Here is a 26779-nt window from a genome sequence, read left to right on the forward strand (position 1 = left end):
ACATCATTAGAGCCCCCCACCCACTCAAGGCACCAAAGATTCTTACAATTAGGATAGTTTTCTGACTTACATTGCAATACATTGAAATGGGTTGAAATACAAATTTTTATTGTCATTATATTTGAGACTTTAGTGATTTTTCCCTCACCCAGTAACCACTGTTTTCAGTGTACTGCTTTTTCATCATTTCAACAAATAAGTTACAGTTGATATCATAAGAGACCTTGGTGAATTAGAGGGTGCCAATTACTAACAATGGCCTTTTTTCCTACCAAACTGAGGGTATGGAAATATTGATTATGTCACCAATTTTACATGAAATCCATTTTGGTGACAAAATCAAGTCTCTCACCATTTTAACATCACGTGATCTGCCAACCCCTTTACAAACGATCCGTGGTTTTTCGAGTGTGTATTTCACAAAGGTCAATTTGTTATATCTTTTTCCGAGGCATTGAGAGAAATATCGGCCCGGATAATAGGTAACGCATGATGCATCTCTGAAGCTTTTCTCCACGGGATTCCCATTGCAAACCCCTGGGAGAATCAATAGTCCAATCAGCCGCTGTTTGTGTCCAGCTGTTATCTCTCCTCTCCCAGTAAGACGTTATAAACGAGAACAAGGAAACGGTGAGCATCAGGCCGCCTCTGCCCCCTTCTTCTCCTTCTCTACTTTTCTACATTCAGCTGCATTTAAATATTGGTTATTACCTCTGGGCATGCAGTGTTTTTAAAGGACAATGAAACTTTTGTATTTCCACAGGAAATCACGATGCAAATTAGTATATACCAATATTATAATAAATGTTGCAACTAAGATATCTGTAAAATAGAGTATGTGAAAATAGATAAAATAGATGTATGTAAAATAGAATCTATGAATCCAGACAACTGATTGAGCATTTGTTTCCAAAGCCTGCTGCGGGGAAGGAACCTTTTTTGGCTGCAAGGGGGATGACTGTAATTCATTCATGCTCTTCCACAACTATTTGCATTGACCGACAATTCCCGATGTTATTTCTTGTTCCTTGACACACAAACAAGCATAGCATGATTCATAATTAAAAATCCCACAATAAAATGGCATAGAAATCGGAGTGACAAACAATATCTAAAAATAGCACAGCAAAGTGTAGTTTGAGCAGCTTCTGTGCCGGGGTGAAATTTTATAGACTGTCGATGACTATGAAGTGCAACACTGCTGATGCAGAATTACTAGGTGGAGCAGTCAAACGGAAAATAGCGCTAGAAACACAATGTTTCCAGCAGAATGTTTCCAGCAGAGATGCGTTTGCGAAATTATGATAGGATATATTCGCAGCAAGAGAGCAATAGTGTGATCACAATATCAGAGCACAGGACATTAATAGCCTATCATGATCTCAGCCCCGTCGCTCAGAAGAATAACGTGGAAACTGCATAAAGTCTGAGGTTGATGTGGGGAAGTTATAAACCTATTTGGTCAGGCCAAAAGTAGATGACTACCCTGTTTTTTTTTGTTTTATTTGGAATTATTTATTTATTATTCACTTTATAAATTGCTGGACTGCAGACATTAGCTCCGTCGAGGGGGGGTGTTAGCCATTAGTCAATTTTATTTATTTATTTATTTATTTATTTCCTCGTTTAGTTTGGGTCGAACGCAAAGCAGTACTTTTGCGTCACTTGGCACTTAAGGGCGTTAGGTGAGGTTAAGGGTGGCATATTACTGCTGAGAACAAATCCCATTAGCCTTGTTCTACTTACTACACTACCTGCGGCAGCTGAGACGCAGCCACGCCACTCGTTGCAGTTAAAGTCAGTGGTCCCAAATGCTGCACAACGTGGAGGGGAGGGACTATTGGTTTTTATGGCTTATGTGAATGCACAGCCCGCGTCTCCTCTCGAATTGCTCACTGTATGAACATTAACAGTTTGCCGTTGCGTGAATGCAAAGAACGCAGATGCGCGTTGCCGGTGAAGCCCGCCTCCCCGATTCCAAAACATGGCATAATGTCACTTTGAAACCTGCATGCTCTGCCTGTATAGTATGAACGTTCAGGGGGATTCCTAGTTGCAGGGGCGTCCGTCCAAACCGTACACAATAATTATTATAAAGATTTTTATATATCTTTCTTTACTGACACATTGTATAGGGTTGCCGTATGCCTTGGCGTCGGAGTGTCGCCACCGGATATAATGAAATAGGTCTCCATGGTTTCCCTCTAGTCAATACACATGTTCACAGTTTTAATAAGAAAATACAGCCACGTCTCCTATTTTCTAATCGCCTAATGTAACGTATTAACATTACATAACAGCATAAGCCTTCAGTGGCATTATTCCCTCGTAACAATTGCACATAATATAGATATATAGCTACAGATGTTGTAATAATGTGTAAAATACGACAGACAGTGACGCTCGTGTGCAACGTAATTGCTCACTCGTTCCAAGGGTGGGGAGTTGGGGATGTCCAACCGGGATGACTGACAGCGGAACACCATGTAGGGGGCTGAGAGTCTTATACCACGTTGAACACAAATGTTGCCTTTTCGCGTTTCATAAACCGTGTACTAACCCCCGACACTGCAAAGGGGGTGGAGGTTGTATAAAGCGTGCTGCGTCTGTGTGTTAATTACAGGATATACCAGCCAGCGCTAATATATAAAAAAATCCACAGACTTGCTGGGTATAGGGGTGTGCGTCTATAGAGGGAAAACTCGTTGCAATATTAAACAGACACAACGACGTAGGTCCTTATACGAGCTGACATCTTTGGATAGATCAATGGCAGAGTCTGCCTAACTCTCAGCCGCACCGCGAGAAAGTCTGCTTCCATTGGTTGAGAACAGACAGAGGAAGTCCCACCGAGTGATCATATTCTGATTTTACCCCCTTCAACGATATTTGAATCTGCTGGAGTGCAACTGAACGACAAGGGAACAGTTCTCAGTTTAGGAAAGGTACATTTTTATATTTTTCATTCACTTTGCTAACGATATAACTGCGGGCAATGCTCTTTTGCAATTGAGATATGAAGCCGTATAAATCGCATGTCGACAGGCAAATCTATAGATGTACTAGTTAATCGTAAACATACTGAGGATGTCTGTGAGTGACATGGATATTGTGTGGCTGTATAACCAACGAAATTGAAAAATATTCCTATCAGACGACGCCTTTTGCCTCAGGGGGGTCCTATATTATAATATTTGTACATCTGTTGCAATGTTTCATTCAGTACAGTTAAAAACTATACTCATTTATTTGTATTGATTCATTCAGTAGGCATTTTGAGTCTCGCTTACCCGGACTGCTCATCATAATAGCAATAATTATGATGAAAGAAACGAATATTTATTTGTTTGTTTTTATTTATTTATTTTGTAAATGGAAAATATGACAGTAGGCATGGGAAAACAAGGGAATTAAATAATTTCGTGAAAGTCGCCTGGTAGGAAAATCACATAGTTAGTTTCTTGTCAATTTATTTGTTTTGGCATGAAAAAATCTTAAAACACAATGCACAGTTTGTGTTCCACCTCTTATTGTTGGCTGACGGTGGCGAAAATTTCCCTACTGTCTACCATTAAAGAAAAAAAAGTAAATCAAGAATGAAACCGTGTAGAGGTGTCAAGCAGATATGATTTCGGTCGAACACATAGGTGCTGATTAAAGAAGTATCAGGGTAGTTCGTGACACTAACGTTACTCGTTACTGTAATATTACAATTCAGGAGCGCGTGCACACGTAACCCTTGCAGCGCCGCTTGCTGTAATAGACAGTTGCTCACTACAAATCTGTAATTTATTTCGTAATATTATTGATCTCGTGTGTGTGTGCGTGTGTGTGTGTGTGTGTGTGTGTGAATTAAGTGGCGTACTTGTGAGCGCAACAGCGTTTCTCCCGATGCAAAAATAGCAGGCTAGATACCAAAGTGACTGCTCGCCAGCATGCACCTTTAAGCCGTTTGCACATTCAACAGCAGGTGTTGTTTCATATAAACGTGTGGTTTTATCTGTTCATATTTCTCAAAGGCTGCACATAATTCACGATTGGTACATTGTGTCATCGATTCCCCGCTCTCTCCTCAGCACAAGAGCCAAGATGGATGTTTTTATGAAGGGGTTGTCTAAAGCCAAAGAAGGCATGGCAGCAGCCGCGGAAAAGACCAAGGAAGGGGTAGCAGTCGCGGCAGAGAAGACCAAGGAAGGGGTCATGTATGTGGGTAAGGTGAAAATTAATTATAATGCTTATTTAAAATTATTTGTCTAGGCACGAAGACGTCGTGACCTACCGTGGATGGTTCATGATCTGCTTAGGAGTGCAACCAATTACATGGTTCCTGATGTCATCGCGTAGTGGGGAAAAAAAACACTAGCTGCCTCTTACATCTTCCGAAGAAGGGACGCGATAGGCTGTGAGAGGCTGATAATCGTATTATTATTTTAGATTGGTTGGAATGGGGGTGGAGTGTTTTTTTTTTCTCTACTAGTATTCCCAACGAAAGGGGCCCTCCGTTCATGATTTCAATTAATACTACAAAACTACGACGTTACTGCGAAGAGCCCCCTTCATGATTATATCAGTATCTTCCCTACTGACGCCCGTATGAGGCGTGGACTCACGAATTGTGGTTTTCAAACGCAAATGTCTCTCGGTTGTACACTGTACAAATGTCTTAAGCGATTTACACAGAATACGGCGATTTGTGCAAATTTTACGAAGCCTCCCGAGAAATATTGCGGTTTTAAATAAGGCCACTAGCCTTAAACTTATTCTGATGCGGCTGTATCTAGGAAGGTGACCTTGGTTTTATTTCAGTAGTAAAACAGGGAAATAAAACGCACTCCAAGGTGTCCGCGTTCTATCTGTGATAAGAGTCAGTTTTCCACAAAATTAGGTCTGCTGTATTGCGCGGATACGCAGGATGCATCGAACGGACTTTGACATTCTTAGACGGTAACAAAGATTCTGTACGATTACAAGATGCTGCACTCTATGTACCTTTAACCGAATGTTCAAGTAATCATTTCCTACCTTTAGCCAAACAGGGAAAACGAGTGTGTGCGTTTACTTCATTGCCAAATGGCCTCAGTGATCTCTACTACACTCACTAGCACATCTGTTTTATGGGAAGCTTTTTTCAGCTCTTTTATTGTATAATGTTTACAGAATGAATTTGTGTGGGCTGCCATTGTTTCACCACAATAATGTCTTGGTTTAAAACAATGCAGCTCAAATAGGGGAATTCCCTGTGTTTATCATATCCATGCCATATAATATAATGCATATCATATAATGCCATGCAAATGCTTGTTTCAGTCCCATTTAGCCTCTGAAATACATCATGATCCCAGCTGAATCTGCTGCAATGACCAGTTTTGTTGTTGATTTTCTATTGCAAGAAAGTTCATGGTCTGCATTTGTCACCAATCACAGGGGTGGGTATAGGGACTGCTTTATTTGATTTGCATCTGTTCTTTGTTTCAAAACAATATCCCCACGAAGAACTCCCTGGAAATGCTGTTTCAGGGAGATACACCTTACTTCATTTGCCTGGGTTTCAAATTTGACCCACTTGGCAAGTCTTCAGGATATGCATGCATTATAATCTCTATCCAGAGGTGCGACGGGAGAGCAGTTTACTCATAACTCCATCTCAGATTCATAGTGCACTCTGCATGAGTGTTTAGATACCGTCTGCAGGAGGGCATAGGCTCTGTCTGGCCTGAGTGCTTGACAGAGCTGGGAGAAAACCTTACTGCAAGCTGGATGTAACATCAGAGGAAACGTGTACTGGTTTCTGTGTACATGAAAATGAATGTAGTTAGCAGCGACTGATTCTTACAGTATTCAGACTTTACTGTTGTTCAGATAGCAACAGAAAACAAATTGGCTGTACAAATGAACGTTTACTGCGATAATGCAGTACTTATATCAGTTATTTGTCCATTGGTGATTCAGAGTGTTTATGTACATGTGGGGTCGGATGAATACAGTTTAGTAGTGAAAAGCTGTTTGCCATTTTGAATTAAATTCTTAATATTAAACTACAGTGTAAAAATTAGACACTTTCCTGATAATACCCCCCCCCCCCCCCCCAAGAGATGAATTGGGGCTCGGTGTATTGAGTCAGAAAATAATCCTACCTCTGAAACATCTTAAAAAGATGTGTAGAGTTACAAAACACCTATATACAGAAACATGGTTACACCACAAACAGTATCAGCATACATGGCTTTGGAAAAAAGGTAGTTTTACGTTTATATTTACATACATGAATTGCTCATTTAATCCGTTATATCCATCAGAACTGTCTCAGTATACTAAAGTGGAGATGGGACATCTCCCGTAAAGCCAGCTTGAATCGCTCTCTCCCCCAATCGCTCAAGGCTGGCTAATGCTTCTCCTCGCGTGTGCCATGGAAAGTGCTACACACCCCTCCCCCCCTCACCAGGCTTCATCCAATCGCACGCAGGAGCTTCAAACCATATGTCAGCGAGGGCCTGCTGTCTCCCAGTCTGCCCAGTGAAACACAGCTCCCTCGGTAGCAGATTAACGGCAGGGATGGGGGTAGGGGTTGAACTGGGAGGAGCCCACCCTACAGATTCTGATGAGGGGAGGGGACTTGGTTCTAACCAAAGGAGTGTACGTTACACTCTCTCACCAATAGCGTGTAAACCGCCACCCTGCAGCACATCTGCATCACTGCGTTGGGGAAAGCCATTTTTTTTCCTTCACGTTTTATTACCCACGACATTTGCATTCACGGGATGCCGCACAAAGATCATCGTTCCTGCTCCGCCCACTCACAGAGCAGGTTTAGACATGGATTCTGCCTCCAAGCTCTCAGACCAGTAGCTGCCTTTTATACAAGAACAATTGTGGATAGGATCTTGGATGTGCAAGCTGATCCTGCATCAGCTGTTTGGTGGCAGAAACGTACCCATGGCCCCAGGACGGGTTAGCGAGCTCACAGGTCCCAGTGCAGGCCTGACGTAATGTTGCTGCCATCGCTGAGATTCTGAGCAGCTGACATTTACAGGCCCAGTCACACCAGACAATGCTGCAAAAATGTGTAGTGTTGTACTAATAATAATAATAATAAATGGAACCGATTGTACTCGTTCTGCAGGCTGAACCAGCACTGAGCTCTTTTGGCCCCTCTGCATTCAAAATGCTGCACCTTGGTTGCCTGATCTTTGATGCCCTCTGTTAGGAGGCAAGGCCTTGGAGGGGAGGGGAAGGAGCATGTGGGGAAGAAGGAGCATGTAGCATGTAGGGGCCATGGAAGAGATGAGGGAAGTCATCAGAGCTTATCCAGGTGGTACAGTTGTGTCTTGAAAAAGATACATTTTTCATTTCCCAGGTCTTCAGTCTGTAGCATAAAAGAAGCAAAATTGTTTTTCTTTTTGTTTTTTATTTTTTTTTTTTGCTGTGCTGTGCGAAAATACTCCTGGAGACACAGTAAGCCAGCAGACACTGCCTGTGGTGGCTTAGGGTAGGAGCTGAATAACAGCTCTGCAGGATAAAAGCCTGTATTTTGGCCAAAATGCTGTTAGGAAGGGATGAAAAGAGTGCATGAAGTCATTTAGCTGAAAGGAAGCAAAAATACATACTTTGTGATGTCACAGACAATCATATCTTCTACTTTTCATAATTCTCATCAGGAATATACTCTTTTTACATCACAGTGGGTGAAAGCGCAGCACACACTCATGTTTGCCAAAGGTTTTAACATTTCCAGTTGTTGGCAGGCTTCAGCTTTGATTTGAACTAGGTCCTAGAACGAGGGTTGCAGGGTATAAAGCCTGAACATTACTCACCCTTTGTAAATAACCTGTCTGCCCGATTGGATCAGTTAGAACTGTGCCACATACAGTACGGCTGGTAATTTGCAGAAGTGGAAAGCAGGATTAAGCCTTCGATTTCACAGGGGCAAGTGGCTTTGACACGGATCAGGTGTGTTTGCTCATTTACAGTCAATGTTCCTTCACCGCTGTTGTTGTAGGTCTCTGTAACTGTGTCATGTACATCTTTTTCAGGGGCACGGGCTTTTGGCTACTGTCATCAGCGTTGCATCAGAAATGTGAAAGGGCTCTTAGGCCCTGTCCCAGACCACACACTTGAGCCCTTAAGCACATGAGCTGTGCGTATTAACCTGAACCTCCAGCAGCATTTGTGGTGCCCCGTATTTTAGAGGGAAAGTATGAGGAGGCAGGTTTCCTTTGCTCCCTGCTTTTCTTACCCAGGTTTTGGTCATGATCTGTACCCTCAAGATCATCTGTGTGTACAGTTCAGCTTGATGATTTTTGGTGCCTGTGTGTGTTAGGGAGGTGTGTGTTAAAGGTGTGTATTTTGGCTTTATTAAGGCAGTGTTTCTTCTTCTAGGTATTTCCAGCCACTACACAGGAATACCTTTGAGAACTCACCTCACCTTTTGCCTGGGGGTGGTTCTGAGAAGCTCCTGTTCATGGTTCCTGGTTTCTGTTGTCTAGCCGAAGCTTTGGTGTAGTTCTGTTTCCACCAACAGAAAATACAGTAGAAAAACAGGTGGAGCCAAGTTTACTAGTTGGTCCTTATTTGTAGTTAGATGCGTATCTTAACCAGTATGATTATTACATCTGCCACTTCAAGGGGGAGTGAAGGTTATGTAACTGCCCCTGTATTTGTCTGAGAACAGTTTAACTAAGAAAGGCCATAGGTGAATTTAGATTAAACCTGGGACAAGTTATAATTGATCCAATGATACAACGCCAGTTAACGGTGATGAAGATATGCACACTAACAAGTGCAACTGTTGTTAAAGTGAGACATTCAAATGTGGTATCATCTTCCTGAAATATTCTCCTTAATCAAACATGCTGTCTGCTTTTCGAGCCCTTAAAAGCAAGGCATGTGACAAGATCACTCTAAGGTTGTGACCATTATGTGATGGCAGTGTAGCATAGCATTAAGGAGCAGGGCTCGTAACGGAAAGGGTGCTGGTTTGATTTCCCACTGGGGCACTGCTGCTGTACTTAACCCAGAATTGCTTCAGTAAATAACCAGCTGTATAATTGCTGGACAGGTAAAAACTGTAACCTATGGAAGGGACTCTAGATAAAACCATCTGCTAAATGCCAGGAATGTAATGTGGACATTTGTCTGTCCATAAAGCGCTCAGATAAGAATGGTGCTGTTCTAATGAGAACTGCAGGAGGCAGTTAACAATTCTTGATATGACAAATACTATTTTGAGTAGTAGGACAAAGCCCCTGTGGTTTTAGCTGGGCAGAAATCTAATACCACCAATTACATTACTGCAGGAGCTTTGCCCCACTACTCTAAATACTATTCCTCACCCTATATTTCCACTGTGTCTTTATAAAGTACATAATATAGCACAAAAGAAAGGACACAATAACATCAGCTGTTAAGGGTTGCAGTGGTGAATATGTCATGTTCTTCATGGCATAGTTCTGAGCCCTCTTGTAGTTAAGTCTGATCTCACAGTCTGCATCCATGTTATTGCTCAGCTTCTCTGTGGAAGCTGTAGCTGATTGGCTGACTGATTGGATGACATGCTGACAGATTGAATGATGGACTCAGCAGCCGGATGAGTGACTGTCTGATTGGCTTACTGATGCAAGGACCAATCAAGTGACTGTTGACTGAATGACTAATGTGCTGGATGATAGGGTTACAGTTTGATTAGCTGGCTGGCTGACTGATTATCTGGATGAGTAACTGATTGGAAGATTGACTGGCCGTAGGTGAGGTGACAGCGAAGGAGTGCTTTGGTTGAAAACAGTTTGTTACTCTTGCCACTCACGGGTGTGTTTCGGGCTTCATCTTAACGCGGGAGTTGTGAGTTGGATGCAGTCAGGCACAACATCAATCATTTCCGGTTTCAGTTTCTCTCAGCAACAGAATGGAAGAGTTTAAAATTGACTGAAGTAAGAACTAACGAAACAGGGATTCACAGATCACCGTCAGTGCTTAAGCAAGGGATAAAAAAAAAAAAAGACACTGGTTATGAATATGACACACACTCATATTGCCTTGCGTCCATTTTCTGTCTGTGGCAGGCAGTGAAATATTTGTCTACTGTTTCCCCAGGACCTGCACTTTATCTTCATTGTCTGGCGGGTTGGAGTTTGAGGCCTTTCAATTGTGATTTTGAAGCACTGTGCATCCCAGATGGGCTAGATTTGGTGCAGCACAATTGAAGTTGCTCTCAGTCTTTATTTCTCATTTCTCATTTGTCAGTCTCCTCACATAGTCTTCCCAAGAGGGACTGTGTCAATAACCGTGTCTGTGATAGGCTACGCCACTCGGAGGCTGTGTCAGTGAGAAAGTACCAGGGAGAGGTTGTGTCTGTGAGAGCCTGGCTGTTTATCAATACCAAGAATGCTGAGAACGTACTAATGCTCTTGAGAAGAACGTTCTTGCCAAGTTTCCTTGACGAGAATGGTCTTGCAAGATCACTAGGACGGAGAACGCACCTATCGGAGATTGAGATGCTATATGTAGATGTGAGATGCTTGTTTACTTGCTATTGCGCAATACCCTGGGCGCAGCTCATTTAAGCAGTGATATGACAACACTGGCATTATCAGCGCCACATTTGATAAACTTTTGTTTTATTGTGTTTTTGTATAACATTTGTGTTCTGCCATAGTATAGGCTGCTACTTTGTTCATATGATAAAGTTAAAGACGAACTCAAAACTCGTGTCATTTCACTCATATGGTAGGATGAGTACTAAAATGTTATTTGTTATAGAGGAAGCCATCACAGCAACTATAACCAGCCCACAAATCCTTTTAGCTCCACTTAGAGGTTAATGCATCAAAAATGGAATACCTCTTTGTACCAAATTATGAAAGGACATGATATTAAGTTTTTTCTTTTCTTATTTCAAGTAAACAGTACCTGTAAATTGGCCTTTGGAAAAAAAAATCTCAGCAGTTCCTGAATAAAATATTTATGTGAAGATGACTGGTAGAAGGCTGTATGGAGACTATAGCCTTATTCATATTCATATGATCGATATGACATTTGAAAAGTGCAATCAAGTTTTCTGTAGCCCATGCTAACTTAGCTAACGTTAAATAGAACCATACTTGGGCCATGAAAGATGATGTCAAATGAGTTCACAAGAACACAAGGACGGACAAAAACGCGGATTGATAAACAGCTCCTGTGAAGGGGAGCCTTCACCTCTCCTTAGAAACTAAATGTTAAGTGTGTTCACATGTGTGTAATTTGTCAGGGAACCAGCCTATTGGCTAATATTAAGCCACACCTGAATAACTGAAGGCTGATTAAATACAGGTGTGTCTGGAGACCAGGAGGGAGGCTCATTTTGTTCTTGCTGTTGGTTTTTGCAGGTTGGTTTCTTACTTTCATCTTTTTTTGTTTGGTTTTAAAATAAATTGTTTCTGAGCTGAGTTGTGTCAGCCAGCTTCTCCACAGAGCCTGTCCCATATTAATTTTCACTTAACTAAGAATGGTAACTGAGACCTAAGTTCTCCTCTGCCTTGATGACCGGTGGAAATAAGATGGGTAGAGAATTCAAGGGGCTGTACAGCCAGTTAACTGTATGGGGCTGTCTAGCTGGCCAGATTACATCTATTACATTAGTCATGTAGCAGACATTCTTATCCAGGGTGACTTGCATAGGTTACAATTTTATGTGACGAATTTATACAGCTGGATACTTACTGAGGCAGTTCTGGGCTAAGTACCTTGCTCAGCAGTACAGCAACAGTGCCCCAGTGGGTAATCGAACCTGCAACCTTTCAACTACAAGCCTGGCTCTTTAAGGCTACGCCACACTGTCACAGTAGAGGGCCATTTGACTAGGACACTGATAGTCTCACCCCTACTCGTTGTGTAATTACTACAGTGAATCAGGACCTCGAGTCCTCATTCAAGAAATGGCTCTTTCTACAGTGCAGTTCTTCTGTCAGTGCATCGGGGCATTAGACTTAATCGGCCCAGAAGGAAGTGTTCCTGTTGCTGTCTTTGAGTAGCTATGTGTCTGGAGAGACTGTGTCTGTAGTGTCTCATGGTTTTCCACAGCAGTGGAAACTCACTGTGTACTTAATGTGGACCAAAGGTAATAGTCTGTTTTTTGTTGAGCCAAAACACATTTTGTTTGTATTTAAGATTTTTTTCTTAATGTGTATAAATGGCCTATTGTTTTCCCTCAGTGAATTCAGCTGAAGCATTATGGAGCTATCACTACTTTTCTAGTGGGACAGATTAGTAATTTTAATTATTTATTGAAGAGAAAGGCTACAGTTTAGTCACTACATTTTGGCTGCACTTAGGTTTATGAGCAGATGGTTGAAGGCTCAAATCTCAGGTTAGATCCACAGCTGTAACCTTAAGTACTTGGCTTAAAATTGTAATTGTATTTATGTAAAATGTGGGTTATAATTCAGCATTGATAAGGGCTCTGTCAGCCAAGTAAATAATGTAGTGTAACATACCTTTTACATTTATCGGTCAAATGCTCAATATTTCACTGGAAATATTCTGCCATAATTTCATAGGCTAGAGAACCATGGAAGTATTGTTTGCAGAGTTTTTGTGTGAAATGTGAAAAATGTCTCAGAGAGGAATAAACCTTATGGAGATGAATGGGCTGAGTCTTGTTAGGGGTCTGTATAAAGATGTCTCCCCGCCAGTCACGAATGCAGGTGTCAGCTTTAATATGACTGCGCTATGAGGCAGGTGTCTTCACAGAAGCAATAAAAAGTAATATCTCAGACTTTTAAATGAGGAGAGAGATGGCCAGTGCTGGAAAACTTTGCAGGGCATAATATTGTCTTTTGTTTTCTGTGATGCTCTAATGAAATGTCCCTGAGAGCAAGGGGCATCTCCCTCTCCCTGTCTCAGGCATCTGATTTGCATGCGAGACAGAGAAGTTGCAGCTCCGTAAGTCACCTTGTTAATGAAACGTCGCATCAGCTGTGGAGGACAGGGTTCAACATACACCTTGTGATGAGTTGAGGTGTCTATACACATTGTCTGTACACTGTGCTACTGTACACGTTGTGGGATGGGCCTGTGTCAGGCCTCTTGTTGGATACATCGCTGGGAGGGACAGGGGTGGTATCGGAGGCTTCCTGTTGGACTCATCTCAGAGAGGGGCAATGTTGATGGCATCTTATTGGATGCATTGGACACATTGCCGGGAGGACAGAAAGTGAGCCCATCCGCCAGACCTCCTAACTGCATCCCCCCACCAAGGCCAAAGGATAAGAACATGTCCAGGAGTGGGATTAGGATGGAGGATTCCAATAATATGACCAGTGATTAGATTGTTGAGGGCTTACAGAGGGTTTACAGGTTATAAGACACTGAAGCCCCCATTTTGTTTACACCTTGTGTTTACCCTGCCACTACATGCTTGCTGTTCAGCAACATCCTGCTTCTGAAACTTAGCCCCATTGAAAATAGTTTCATGCCTGTGTCCTCAGTCCATTAAGGCATACAGCAGTTTTACATGCAGAGCACGCTGGATCCTATATCGCTCCATAAAAGGATGTAATGGAAAGATGTGAATGTCTCATGTTCTTGTGACAACACAGAATAGAAACCACCTATATAAAAAATAATAATAATGAAATTATGTAGCATTTGCTACATTTTATGGTTTCATGCAGCTTTGTGTCCTTTAAACTGAATCAAATATATATTATATATTTCATGAATTTATGCCTGGATTATCGTATTTGCTTGCTGTATTAGAGCACAAAACGGGAAAAAACAGGATATGAGCAAGAAGCAATATCACACTGTCTTGAGAAGCAAACACACTGATGGGAGAAGAAATACAGAGGAGTAATTTGGAGGCGTACAATATTCCAGAAGATCACAATGAGAAGTGACAAGCTTTTGTTCCCTCTCTTGTGCCACCAAAGAAGAAATACAATAAAATGCTCGGCTGTCAGCAATGGGAAATGCAGTAATTGCATAAATAAAACATGAGATGTATAAATAGGCGATGCTGTTTCCCTATACTGAACCTGAGTCTCACTCTACCTCCTTGAGACCATTGCAAAGCAATGTAGCAAACGCATCTTTTCCTCAGAAAACCTGTGACAATACTATTCATTTGTTGTCTTATTAATTTTTATTCATTGCTGCTTATACACAGGAGCAGTTATTAAAATGGCAGCCAAGTTATGAGTTGGCAGCATAGTGCTATAATTATACCTCATTAAGTGCTAAGTCCTTTTTGAAGGTTCCTTGTAGAAATAACTAGGCTTTACCAACACTTTCTTTTGTACCATATAACTGTATCATATCCAGCCAACAGCTGTATCTGTTCATTGTTAGCAAGGGAATAACAAATTCCAGATACTTCTAAGTGGAAAATGGATCAGAATGTACTGTACACGTATAATGGTATTTAAGCCAACCGGACATGATGTAAAACATATGAGGCCTGTATATTTACTGTGTATGAAAGCTGGCAACGTAGCTAATAAATACTAGCCAAAAGACTAAGTGTATTGCCCACATAGCTATTTAATCTCAACACACTGCCCATGGCCCAGATCATTTGTTGTAACTTGATGTCAGTCATTTTAATGGGAGAGCTGTTTCTGTGAGTGTTTAATGATTTACAGAGAATATAAGTGACTAGCTGTGCTGTTGAAATAATAAGGTGATAACTTGGGAAACAAAAATTCACAGTCTGACTGGCTGACTTGAAATGAGTAAGCAGCTCCCCTGCAATACCGGCAGTACTTTTACCACTAGATAGCAAAAATGCAGCAGGATGGAAATCCACAAAAGTAGTCACAGTCTATACAGCGCTTAGAATTATGCTCTTATTAGGAATAAGTGATGGTATGGTAAGTGTGTCGTTTAGAGGAATGAATCCGGGCAACTGTCCAGATGCATACTGAGAATAAAAAATGGCTTGACTTTAATTGAGCCCGTATTAATCAAAGGCACACCATGGCAACTCACAGGCTGATTTACCATCTGGAAGATGGTGTCTCTGATGATATCGATGGTAAATCAAGGTGTAATCCCGAGACGGGAAGAGGAACGATTTCAATCGATCAGTCACATCTATTTGATATAGAGCCCTTAATGAAGGAGATGTCAGGGAGGGCCTCACGGAGTGTTTCGCAAAGTGAATTTCTAAGTTATGGCAGGGGCGAATTGAAAGGAAGAGGAATGGCGCTTTGGCAAAAGTTAAGAAATCGCCTTGAGTTATGCAGTAGGGACTATGAGATATGACCAACTGTGCTTAATCTATTAAACTGTGTGTCCCTTAAAAGGAACACATTACACTTACATGTAATGGGACATTTTTGTTTAGGATTTACTCCTGAAAGAATGAAAAGTAATGAAAGCTCCTCATACATTAGTGAGGGGAAAAAAATAAAGGCCCCTAAAGGCAACCATAAATAAACTTTGAGAGCTGATACACTTTGCTTTTTTCCTCCATAAAAATACAAGATGGAACTCATAGGTGGGGTATTCAGAGGAGCTGTATACCTGGAGGTGAATATAGATGCACTCCTGCCACCACTCTGAACTCCAGCTGAGGCTCGTCAACTGGAAATATGGTTGGTAAAAGCTTTAGCCTGTTCTTGATTGTTATGTGTGGTTGACATGGTTTGTACAGTTTTAATTAGGATCACTCATCAGCTGATTGCCTTGACTTAATTGTGTCTAGTGTGGTAGCATTGCTTAAATGTACCTTACATTGAATAATTTCAAAGGAAATCAAAGAGGTGGGGGTACTTTTATCATTGGAAAGAGATCTGCCTAGCTGTACACCAGACACTAATTAGGGCCAGCAAATCAGGAGCTATGCTGATATATGTGGGTTTGGTTCAGGGCCACCACCGCATGTTGTAAATCAGCAGGTGTTCCTGATCTCAGAACAGCAGGAGGCGAGCTAAATTGGATCGAGACAATTAGCTGAATCCGGTGATTTAGTTACTGGCTGAAACCAAGGCATATAAACAATCAAGATGCACAACCCAGGAACCAGTATTTCACAGCAGTAACATTAAAGTAAGTTAAACAGTAATAATCTATCTGTCAAATGAAATCACGAGCAACTATATGGTGCGAGTCAGAGTTAGAGAAAGCTCTGATGGTTGAATCTTGAATCGTGTACTGTGTACTGTAAACTGTATAATTGTAGTTGTAGTAGGTTTGTTGGACTTGGTGGAGAAATGCAAACTCATATGTCAATGAATAAATACAAATCTAGACATAAATTTGAGTTTTTGCTCATTTGTCAAATGTGAGGAACACAGTTGGTTGAACATATAATAAGGTTGCAGCAGCAGTTGGGACCATATCAGAGAGTCACTCCTTAATCACAGGTGGCAAAATTCTAAAATTGTTTGCAGATATTTATAATGTTAAAACAGCGTTACCTTCATGAGCTCTTAGTTGAACATAATTTTAAGGTGTTAAATCATGGTGTACATTTAATAATATTTAAAATATTTAAGTATTAACAATATTTAATAATACAATATTTCAGTTTAATATTTAACATTTAATAATAGTTCAAATAAGATGATGCAATGTGATTTCCTAACACTTCCGTCATACCCTTTAGCATGGTACTTCTCCTGCCTTGCTTTGGTAAATATCCAGCAGCATAACTATACAATGAGTCAGATGAAAATCCATTTTGGTTAACCTGGATAAGGTGTCTGCCCAGGAAATATGTATACTTAAAATAAAAGGTTAACAAAGTAGCAGTGGTTCTTCATAAGTGGAGGAGTGAGAGAGAATGACTTTTGTGGGGATTTTTGGCAGTGCCCGGAAAAGAACTTTGATATAGGTACAGAGAGTGCTGAAGGATTGGGGTTGTCTCTTGGGGGTGGGGGGTGCTTATTAATAGGTATAAAACTTTCAGAACTCTCCTCAAGGTCCTCCCTGTGAAGTTGGTGTCCATTACAGAGAACAAACCCCCTTGTTTTTCTCCAAGTGTTTTTTTTTCTTTGCCTTATGCACATTTGCCATGTGTTGATGTATTCACATATAACCTGAATCCTCCTGGTTTGTGCAGTAGTGCCACTGGACTCTGTCGAAAAGATTAGGACACTGTATTGTTTTGCACACAAATGCAAGTATCAGTCAAATGCTCTCTCACAAGGAAAAATTTGGATTCCAAACAACCTGAGAAAATGCCCCCAAACATTTTCTGCTGCATTGATGGTGCCTGTTCCGTCATGAAACTCTTCATTATTAGATATCATTATAAAGTAACCCCTCTCTCTCTCTCTCTCTCTCTCTCTCTCTCTCTCTCTCTCTCTCTCTCTCTCTCTCTCCAGGTTCAGTGACCAAAGATAGTGTCGCAACTGGTAAGTTCAATTTCTAAGATCCATTTAACTATCTCTGTTCACAGTAGATGTCTGTAGACAAGACAACAATACCATGCTCATCAAGAGAGTAGCCCACACTCTTGCCATCACCACACTTTCAACACAGAAGAAAATGAACGTTCCTTCATCTATAAAACTGCATAATAAACACAATTAATGGCTAATAGCTAATAAATTAGTAAATCTGCAACATCCTCCACGTGTTTTCTAAATCTAATGTAGCTCTCATTTTCTGCCTAAAGGATACAGAACAGACACCTAGATAGGTGTTATTTCTTACCCTGTACAGCTGAAATATCTATTATTAGCAGTAGATGACAGTAGGTGTCTGAGTGATTGTGTGTATATTTTCTATTTTTACACACTACCCTGGCTCTTCAGCAGTCTTGACAGCTAAGAGTCACGTGGCCAGTTGGTTCAATTTGATTTGCCTTCATTTTAACAGTGATCAATGATATTTAAATTAGATTCCCTGATAAGAAGTTGGTCTGTTCTATTTTAATAGTTTTTTTTTTCTAAAGAAGCAACCATGCATGTTCCAATTGTACATTCAGTTGATAAATAGCTGCTGAAATAATTGAATTAAGGCTCATGACTTTAACAATACCAGCTGTTGCTTTCTCGATCAGTCATCGATGTCAGTTTATTCTATGCTCTTTTCCGGGTCTAGTCTCACAGGAAGGATTTCTGTAGTTTTACCATCAGAACAAAGAATAAACTTACCATTACACTGTAACCTACATTAAAAATGATTTGTCATATTTCTGTAAAATTGTCAATGAATTTGCTGCATATGCAGTAGGTTTGTATCTTCAGTGTCAAGCTGCGTAGATGCTTCACAGACGTACAGATCTTTACAATATATGGATTGACTGATCTAATGGGCACAGCAGAATGAGAGGCGCCATCCAGGTGATTTGACTATCGGTGAATTTGTATGATGTCTGCAAAACCGTGATGGACCGTGTTGTATGTTTGCTCCCAAAGTGGCTGAGAAGACGAAGGAGCAAGCCTCGCAGCTAGGGGGCGCTGTCATGTCTGGTGCTGGAAACATCGCCGCTGCCACAGGCTTGGTGAAAAAAGAGGACTTCCCTGCTGACATGAAGGTACTGCACACAAGGAGCTGACCATTTTACACTCCCCAACACAGGGACCAGAAAACAGCATGCAGCGTTCTTACAAATGCAAAGACTTTCAATTGGAATGCATACGCCAAAGCCCAGAACCAAAGAAGGAAACTGGGTTAAACCTAATGACATACCAGCTTCCCATGCTTTCCAAAGGCACGCACACACAATATTGCTTTGAAAAACGATAGTGAAATAGTGGGACAGTATACCATGAGAGTATATTGTACATTTATGAATGGAACCCCATATTACCAGCTATGGTTCTTTCCTGAATTCGCCATAGGACCAGGCTTCTAATATTCAGGGTTATACATGTGGCTAACAGTGACGGATGGCTGTCAGTCACCATGGGCCGAGAGATGATTGTCAGCACCTTTTTGACCTTTGCTACACTTTGTAACAATGTTTTCAGTAGGGATATTATGTATTATATTATGTAACTCCAATCTTATTTACAACTGAGTGCTGCATGTGTTGTTATTATCTATATATATTTTACATGCTCCCAAATACTTACTGAAGCAGTTCAGATGAAGTACCTTGCTTAGTGGTGCAACAGCTGCAGTACATCTGGGAATGAAATCAGCAACCGTCAGGTTTAAAGCCCATCTCATTAACCACCATGCAACGCTGCTGCCTGTGCATGTAAATTCAGGAAACCAGTCTCAACAGGTCACAACTGGTTCTGCTTCAAACAACCTTCTGCACCCAGCTAATAATAATGGTGAATACCAATTGATTTTCAGTACTTGAGATGGACAGAACTGACACATTAACATAAAGGTATCAGATCATCAGCGAAAAAGGGCAGCAGTGCTGCGTGGTGGTTAGGGAGCTGAATTTGTAACCAGTATGTTGCAGGTACGAATCTTGGAGTAGTCACTGTCTTTGAACCCTTGAGTAAGGTTGTTAACGTGAATTACTTCAGTTGATATCCAGCTGTATAAATGGATAATATGTAATTAAGTCGTAAAACGTAAGCCTGCTCAGCAGTTAAGAGTGTCTGCTAAACAAATCAAAAAATAATGATAATATGGGTCGGTCTCAGGAGTCCTTGCAGAAGCTGTCCTCACCTGGAACTCCAGGTCGGCCATCATTTCAAGGTGACAGGTGACAGGGCCGGCAGGTCTCCAGAGGGATATCAGATACCACTGCGTCACCTGTCCTTTCCCGTCTCTCCTGTGTCCTTCCTCAGTGTTAGTCAGCACAGTCCTCAGACTTACATCGATCAGAGAATATGTGGGCTTTTGCCCGGGGGATGGGGGATTGGCTTTCATTGTTAGCATCTCCATGGAAAGGGTTTAGTTGAATGCACCAGCTAATCAAAATGGATTAAGGGGTCATATTTTTGGTTGGTTGGTATAGTTTGCTGTGTTTCTGTGTTTTTTTTCTGAAGGCTATTCAAGGTCTTTGATGTTCTTATTTTCTGTGAAATGCTATAAAGTAGGTAATAATCCACATCCTCCTGCACTTATAAAGAAGTAATGTAGTATACAGAAGTATATAGTAATATAACTCTGGTGACACATTAATGGTGCTGTACACTGATCAAACAGAAAGGCAGTAAGGAACCACAAATACTTTAAAATGCTTCATTGCAAAATGCCTGGTTTTATTATAATTTAAAACCATTACAGCACAACCATTACCATTATCCTTGTAGATGAAATTTTGAATACATTAGATGCATGCACAGATGAACATTTTTTAGTGAGAAGATATTAAGGTTTATTTTCCTAAGTCTGCTATTGATTTTTCATTAGCCTACCAGAGAGGTTGCAGTAAAACACATTAGCATTTCATAAGCTGGATGCAAGCAGCACCTTAGAAGAGGAGGGAAACATTTTTATTATCACGACAAATGTGGTACTGACAAATATATTCTTTATTTTAATATGTGTTTCTCCTTCACATATCATTTCTTCCTTTTTGCTATAACTGTAGCATGACAACATCAATTGAAAAGTTTATGTCCTTGTACTCCGGCCAATTGCTGTACAGGGGGTCGCGGAGATAGGCAAGGACAGAGGCGGATATGTCTTAAATTGTCAACCAAAACGGAGAAAAAGGGCTCTCAGGAACACCAATTGCTGAACTTGCTTAAATTCTTCTGTCTACTTTAAACACACTTATCAGCGTCCTTTGGGTTCTCTCTGGATCGACCAGTTTGTGTACAGGAGATCGTATTAAATGTGCCCCCGTTTGTTGAGGTCCCTCGTTCCAAAAAGGTGCTGACGAGCGTAAGTAGGTCTGGCTGTTTTCGCAGGGTTGAGGATTATGGGTTTGTTCCAAGGTGCCCTCATTGACTCTATTAGCGGAGTTTAAAAATAAATGTGTGCTGGCCCGGTACACCGCTTTACTCCTGGACCTGAGAACTGCAGGTGACCAGGTGCTGCTGTTTTTAATCTGCAAGGCAAAGTTTTGTAGCTCGCCAAGATACAGCTGAGCAGTTTCTGCATCTTTAGAAAGGAATCTGTAATGGGATCCAACTAGTTTTGTCACATGATTGTCATCTATACAGATCCATCACATGTTGCAGGGCGTGCGACAAATGCATCCCTAAAAAAGCCTTGATGACCCTCAGCAAGGACTGAACTGCAGGGTTCGCTAAAACAAGATGCACCGGCATGAATGCAGCATAAGTCTTACTTCTTAAATGCATTGCATACTCCACAGCTCAGAACCAAAGCAGGGATATGGGTCAAAGCTGTCAGCGTATCCTGCACGCAAATAATGGTTTTAACCCAGATTCCTCATCTGGTTCCAGGCCCATTGAGAGCACGTAGCTGCATATAAGTGAAGTATGTCATGATGCTCTGACATTTATTTTTAATTTTCAGCTGCCTTGACCATAACATAAAGCAGTCACAGCAGAATGTCCTCAACAGTCAACTGACTGTCTCAATTCAGAGCTAATAGCCCTACAGAACCGTTTAGCCATTCCAATCTTGCAACCACTGAAAAAGGGTTACTTGGCAGTGATCTCCAACAATGTGTCCCAGCTAGCCTTCCATTTTCCTTCCTGCACAGAGCTAGAGAAGGGGTCTGTCTCTGGGTAATGTTGATGCTTTAAGGTCATGCTTTTTTCCAGGTTACCAGGGTTTGTTCATAGAGTGCTTGGCAGATATTAAAAATAAATTTATAGTATAAAATAAAACATATCAGTTTTGTGTGTGTGTGTGTGTGTGGGGGGGGGGGGGGGGGGGGGCTACATGGGAACAACCCCCATGTGCTCTTTAAACACACTGTAAAGCCCCTTTCAGACATGCACTGAAAGCCATTACCCGGAGGAGCTGTTTGTGAGAATGCAAATGTCCGAATCAGTCGGACTGGACATGAGATGGACTTCACTCTGCCAGCTCCCTAAGATTCCTGTGATGTGTGGATTGGGGGGGTCTCTGTGCCGTTGGTACTGTTGGAGTCAGAGCTGTATGTGCGTTTGTCTCCCCCTCCCACAGCCAGAGGAGCTGGGACAGGAGGCAGTGGAGGAGCCGCTGGAGGAGCCCCTGCTGGAGCCTGAGGGGGAGACATACAAGGAGGCCCCCCAGGTAAGAGCACACACACCACGCAGACACACACATACATACACGCACACACACACACACACACACACACACACACACACACACACACACACACACACACACAAACACACACAGCCCCAGCAGGTGTTACCCGCACCTCCACAGAAACACCAAGCAATGCTCGCCCATTCCATCTTACGTTTGTGGGTCACAGAGGTTATTGTTATTAGAAGAGACCAAAACGTCTCTTCAATGAAATAGAGCTGTACGTTGTCGGAAAATCTACCCCGCATTTAAATCATCTGACATTCCGTGGGCCGTTTGTGTCCAGATTGGCTTCCTTTGTAAGAAGCTTAATTGCAGTTAATTTGAAACATGAGGCTCAAACCCTGTTGATGTGCTGATAATATTCAGACAGTCTGGTGACACTTTTTTTTTAATTGTTAAAGACAATCTGTTTTTCTTTCTCTCTCTCACTGTGATATTTGAGTATTACATTCATAGCAGATTTACGTTTATCGGTACGGATATCCTTATTCATGTGGCTAAAGATATTTCTGGTGGTTCCCTGTAGTACATGATGCAGTTTACATACATGGCCCACATACCCCTGAATCAGAGCAGTAGTGATACTTCTTCATGGAATAAATGTTTCCAGGTGCTGTTGGGCAGGGCTTCATATCAGCCTCATTTTCACTGACCCACCTTTGCTGTTTAAATGTGAGCCAATATGGCAGTTTGGATTTCAGCTGATGCTGTCTTGCATACTGCTAGTGTGCTTCTGACCCCCAAAGCATCTGTATTAGGGATCGCCTACACACAATTACATTGAGTTTGTGTGTTAATTAATGAGATGTTGCCTGCCAAATGTGTGTTTCTGCTAGCTAGCTTCTAACAAAGGAAAGAAACTTTGTGCTTTTAATATCCATATTTTGAGGAGACTACAATAAGGGTGCTGCGAATGATACTGATTATATGGACCAGAAGCATAGTATGGGATGTAAATGTTATTTATTTTGCTGCATACTGATGATATGTGAAATAGACTGTTCTGTGGTATGTTATTTAGGGTAAACACAACTACTTCCACTTGACTTCTCTGGGCTTAAGGTAAAGGTTTCACAAAAAATACAGTCTCACTCTATTGTAGTCAGCACTGTCTTACATGCCTCCACTTCTCCCACGTAACTTTCTCTCTTCCATGCAGTCGTTTGATTGCTGTCTCGCTGTTGGTGAGTTTCTACCCTACCAGGATCCAAGAATCCATCAGCAGCCTTACAAACCTAGCCCTGGACTCATCTGAAAATCATTTGCCCTGTGCAATTCCGGCACAGATACATGATGTGGCTAGGTGCCTGTCTCAGAAATGGATTGTCTCAGGCAAACCTTGATCTAGGACAGGTGTTAAGTGGAAGCACCTCAGTGGAAGGGTGGCTATAGTGCCCAAGTTGTGTTTCAAAGAAAATCTCTGAATCAATCCTTCCTCCTCCGGAGCAAAGAGAAAAACAGAAAATCCTGTCTTTACCTAGTTGTCTGCACTGGGGCCACTCCTCCTGTCAACAGCATTAGGGATATTTTAGGTAGAATGTGAAAAACACAGCCCCTGTGCAATAGCTGATAGTAGATATGTTACCAATGCACCTTTGGTAATGCATTATTATACACTGAAATGAGTGGTAGTGGTTTTATTGAGTGGAAATGCAGTGGCTTAGCTGTGCTATAAAGATAGTGATTTTTTTACATCATAAAACCATGCAGTAATGCACTTAATAAAATTGCAGATGATAACCTGATAGAGAACATCAGTACCTCTATGGATAAAAGTGCCACCTGATCGGTCCCTGCTGAAAATCAGTCAAAAAAAAACAGAGAAGATGAGCTGGGAAATGCAGAACAGATATCCCCTTCCTCTCTCCTGTCCTCTCCATCCCCCAGGCTCTCTCACTCTGTCTCCCCCTCCCCCCCCCCCCATCTCTCCACGCACCAGTGGGCTGTCACTAACTGCGTGGGTGTGGCAGTGATGCAAGGGTGTGTGGTGCATTGTGGGTATTGCTGCTGTAAATAGGGATTCTCACTGCGGGCTCGCTGGCGCTACAAATCATCGTCACGTGACCCTCTTCGACACATGGGGAAAAACATAAAAGGGGCTCCCTAGTGAAGTGCTTATCCCTCCATTCCCCATAGTGGTGACCCGTATATGTGGATGAAAAATAAATGAGGGGCTTTAGCGGAGGGCAGTGAATGGCTCTTAACCTTGCACAAGCAGAGAATGCTCAGGCCCCTCATAGATCACATTCTGAGGCAGATGCTGCCCTCTCATGGCAAGATGAAGGTATTACTTGCAGTAATGTGAGGTTTACATGGTTTTGGACTTACTTCACGCATGTGAAGGAAACCAAGCAGCATGAACTTGAAAATGAACAAGAACGATATAAGAAGTAATTCCAAAAAAGGATTTTCAGATTGTTCCGCTAACTGAAATTTTCCCTGTCTGTGCTGATTTTCCTCTGTTTTTTTTTTTAGCAGGAGGAGTACCAGGACTATGAACCGGAGGCATAAAATCAACTATCGCAAGTTTTCATTTGACCAGCAGCACAATAAAGATTCTAAGATAACAAATAAGGACAAACGCTGAAACCCACACAGAAACCGCTCTTGCAAAAAAAAAGAAAAAAGAAATGTAAAATTTTCTCACGGATATGTTCTTCCTGAAAGAGTAAAAAAGAAGCAAATCTTTTAATAATAATATCTTGTAAATGTCATGTTTCTTCTGTATCGTGTTTGTTGTAGTTGTTTATTGAATGCCTGCTTAGCCGGATCTCGTTTCTTTGTTTCCCTCCCAAAGACATGAGACCCGAGCTGTTTGTGTTTGTGTATCCGTGTGTATGGTGTAGGTGTTTCTCATTGTCCAATAAGAATGAGAGGACAGAAGACCCTCTGGGACCGTATACAAGAACAATAATCCTATATAGCTGTGTACAATGCCTGTGTGTTGGATTTCTTTTTTCAGTTACTAATGAATCAGGTGTTTATTGGATGTTTCACATGTTGGGTTTTTATACATGGTATCTTTACAGTTGCTCGTGAAATCATTCCTGTGAAAAAAAATCTATTAGATATGGGCAAAAAATGTGTATGTATATATGTGTGTGAATGTGTGTGTGCGTGTGTGTGTGTGTTATGATAAATAAAAAAGTAAAAGTCAGTGTAAATGTGTCAAAGTAATTCTGAGTGTCAGTACAATACGTGCTCCGAAGAATGCAGGAATCAACAGTGTCTGTATGTCGAGCAAGAGTAATGATTCTTCTGTAAATAATAAAAAAAGAAAAAAGTTGCGTTTTACGCTTGTTCCGTGTGTTTTTAATATTGTTTTTTGCCCAGTTATTTTCCATTCCCAAGAAACTTTTAGGGAGCATCCTTTGGTCCTGTTGTGCCTCTTGATCAAGAGTAGTTTAAAAAGTGTGGATCCTCTGCTAACCTTCATCTTGATGGCCACAAATAGCTAATGCCATCTTTACTGAATGGATGACAGTGGCATTGAGGTGAGAGAGAGCCTAAGGGTGCTATTAAAGCTAAAAGGGGATAGACAACTGCATCTGTAACTGGAAATCATGTTGACTTAAATCAACATGGTTCTTTGGTTCCAGTGTGGCACCCTTGAATAAGGGATGAAACCCGAATTGCTTCCATGCCTGCAGCTGTATAAATGTAGTCTATCTTAACGTTTTAGCTGTGGTCGTTTCCCCAGGTAAGGGGGTCTGTTTAGGAAATAAGTGATGCGGTGCGTTCCCCATCTTTCACACTGAAGGCGGGAAAGAAGGGCAAGCTCATCCGAAAGGAAGGCTCAGGCAGTGTTGTCCTTTTGTGTGGTAAGGTGGGACTTTGGGTCGTCGTGTTCTGTTCAAATAGACCGCTTCAGTAGCAGCCACAAGCACATCTGAGCTGGATAATCTGAGGATTAGCCAAAGCTAAATATCTCAATGCGCAATCAGACAAAGAGCTGACATTTTTTTCGAAAGAAACTGTTCACCTGTTTTGTTTTTCTTTTGTTTTGTTGTTATTATACCAGTAGAGTATCCAGACAGTCTAGCTCAAAAAATATGACACCTGTCCATTTGGCCGTGATTAGCAAAATGTGTCTGGATCACTTGAGTGCAGCCATAAATTCAAGCAATATGAGCTTTGGTGTGTCTGATTAGTGATGAGAGAGTGAGAGTAAAGCCTCATGGGCCCCAGAACGGATGGCGCTGTCAAGTGTTACCCATGACTGGCTGAATTGAGCCAATCAGTGTTTGCTGTGAAGAACAAAGTCTTTTGACTGTTAACTGACAGACAGTCAGTGGCTGGCATGGCATGGTATCTCCATCCATTGCTGGGCGTATGAAGTCTCACCTACCCATTACTTTAACTAACACCCTGTGTTACGTGTTGCTGGCCTGTAAAAATGTAGCTACAGCTTCTGTACTTGAACAGACGCATGATTGCCACCCATGCAGCCATTAAGCAGCCCATCTGCAACTCAAAATTCTCTCAGAAACGATCACTCTAGGATCTCGGCATGCGTCTGAACACTGACAAGCTCACATTGTGTAATCCGCATTGAGCACAATTGATACCGAAATAATCTTTTCAGAGGATTTCCTCTTTGTCTCTAAAAATGTCATGTTTCATCTTGTGTGGCAAGTCCTACTTCTGAGAGCACAGAAACAGCAGTTACTGCACAGACTCGACTGTTTAATTACATAGCTTTTATTGGTTAAGTAGCTATTTA

The 26779-nt window shown here is 41.5% G+C and overlaps 1 protein-coding gene across 2 annotated transcripts; it reads left to right on the forward strand.

Annotated features, from left to right (window-relative positions):
* Positions 1 to 2654: 2654 nt before the first annotated feature.
* Positions 2655 to 25162, forward strand: sncb (synuclein, beta). 2 transcript variants are annotated; one of them, XM_036547577.1, is made up of 6 exons: positions 2655 to 2945; positions 4077 to 4210; positions 17304 to 17333; positions 18342 to 18460; positions 21943 to 22032; positions 24535 to 25162. In XM_036547577.1, exons 2-6 carry the CDS (start codon positions 4090 to 4092, stop codon positions 24565 to 24567), a joined length of 393 nt encoding a protein of 130 aa, XP_036403470.1. In that variant the 5' UTR covers positions 2655 to 2945; positions 4077 to 4089; the 3' UTR covers positions 24568 to 25162. The 2 variants fall into 2 exon arrangements, with proteins under 2 accessions (XP_036403470.1, XP_036403469.1); XM_036547576.1 differs by having other exon boundaries at positions 24532 to 25160.
* The last annotated feature ends 1617 nt before the right edge of the window (positions 25163 to 26779 follow it).

This window comes from Megalops cyprinoides, chromosome 16 (genome assembly GCF_013368585.1).
Source record: "Megalops cyprinoides isolate fMegCyp1 chromosome 16, fMegCyp1.pri, whole genome shotgun sequence".
NCBI classification, from domain to species: Eukaryota; Metazoa; Chordata; class Actinopteri; order Elopiformes; family Megalopidae; genus Megalops; species Megalops cyprinoides.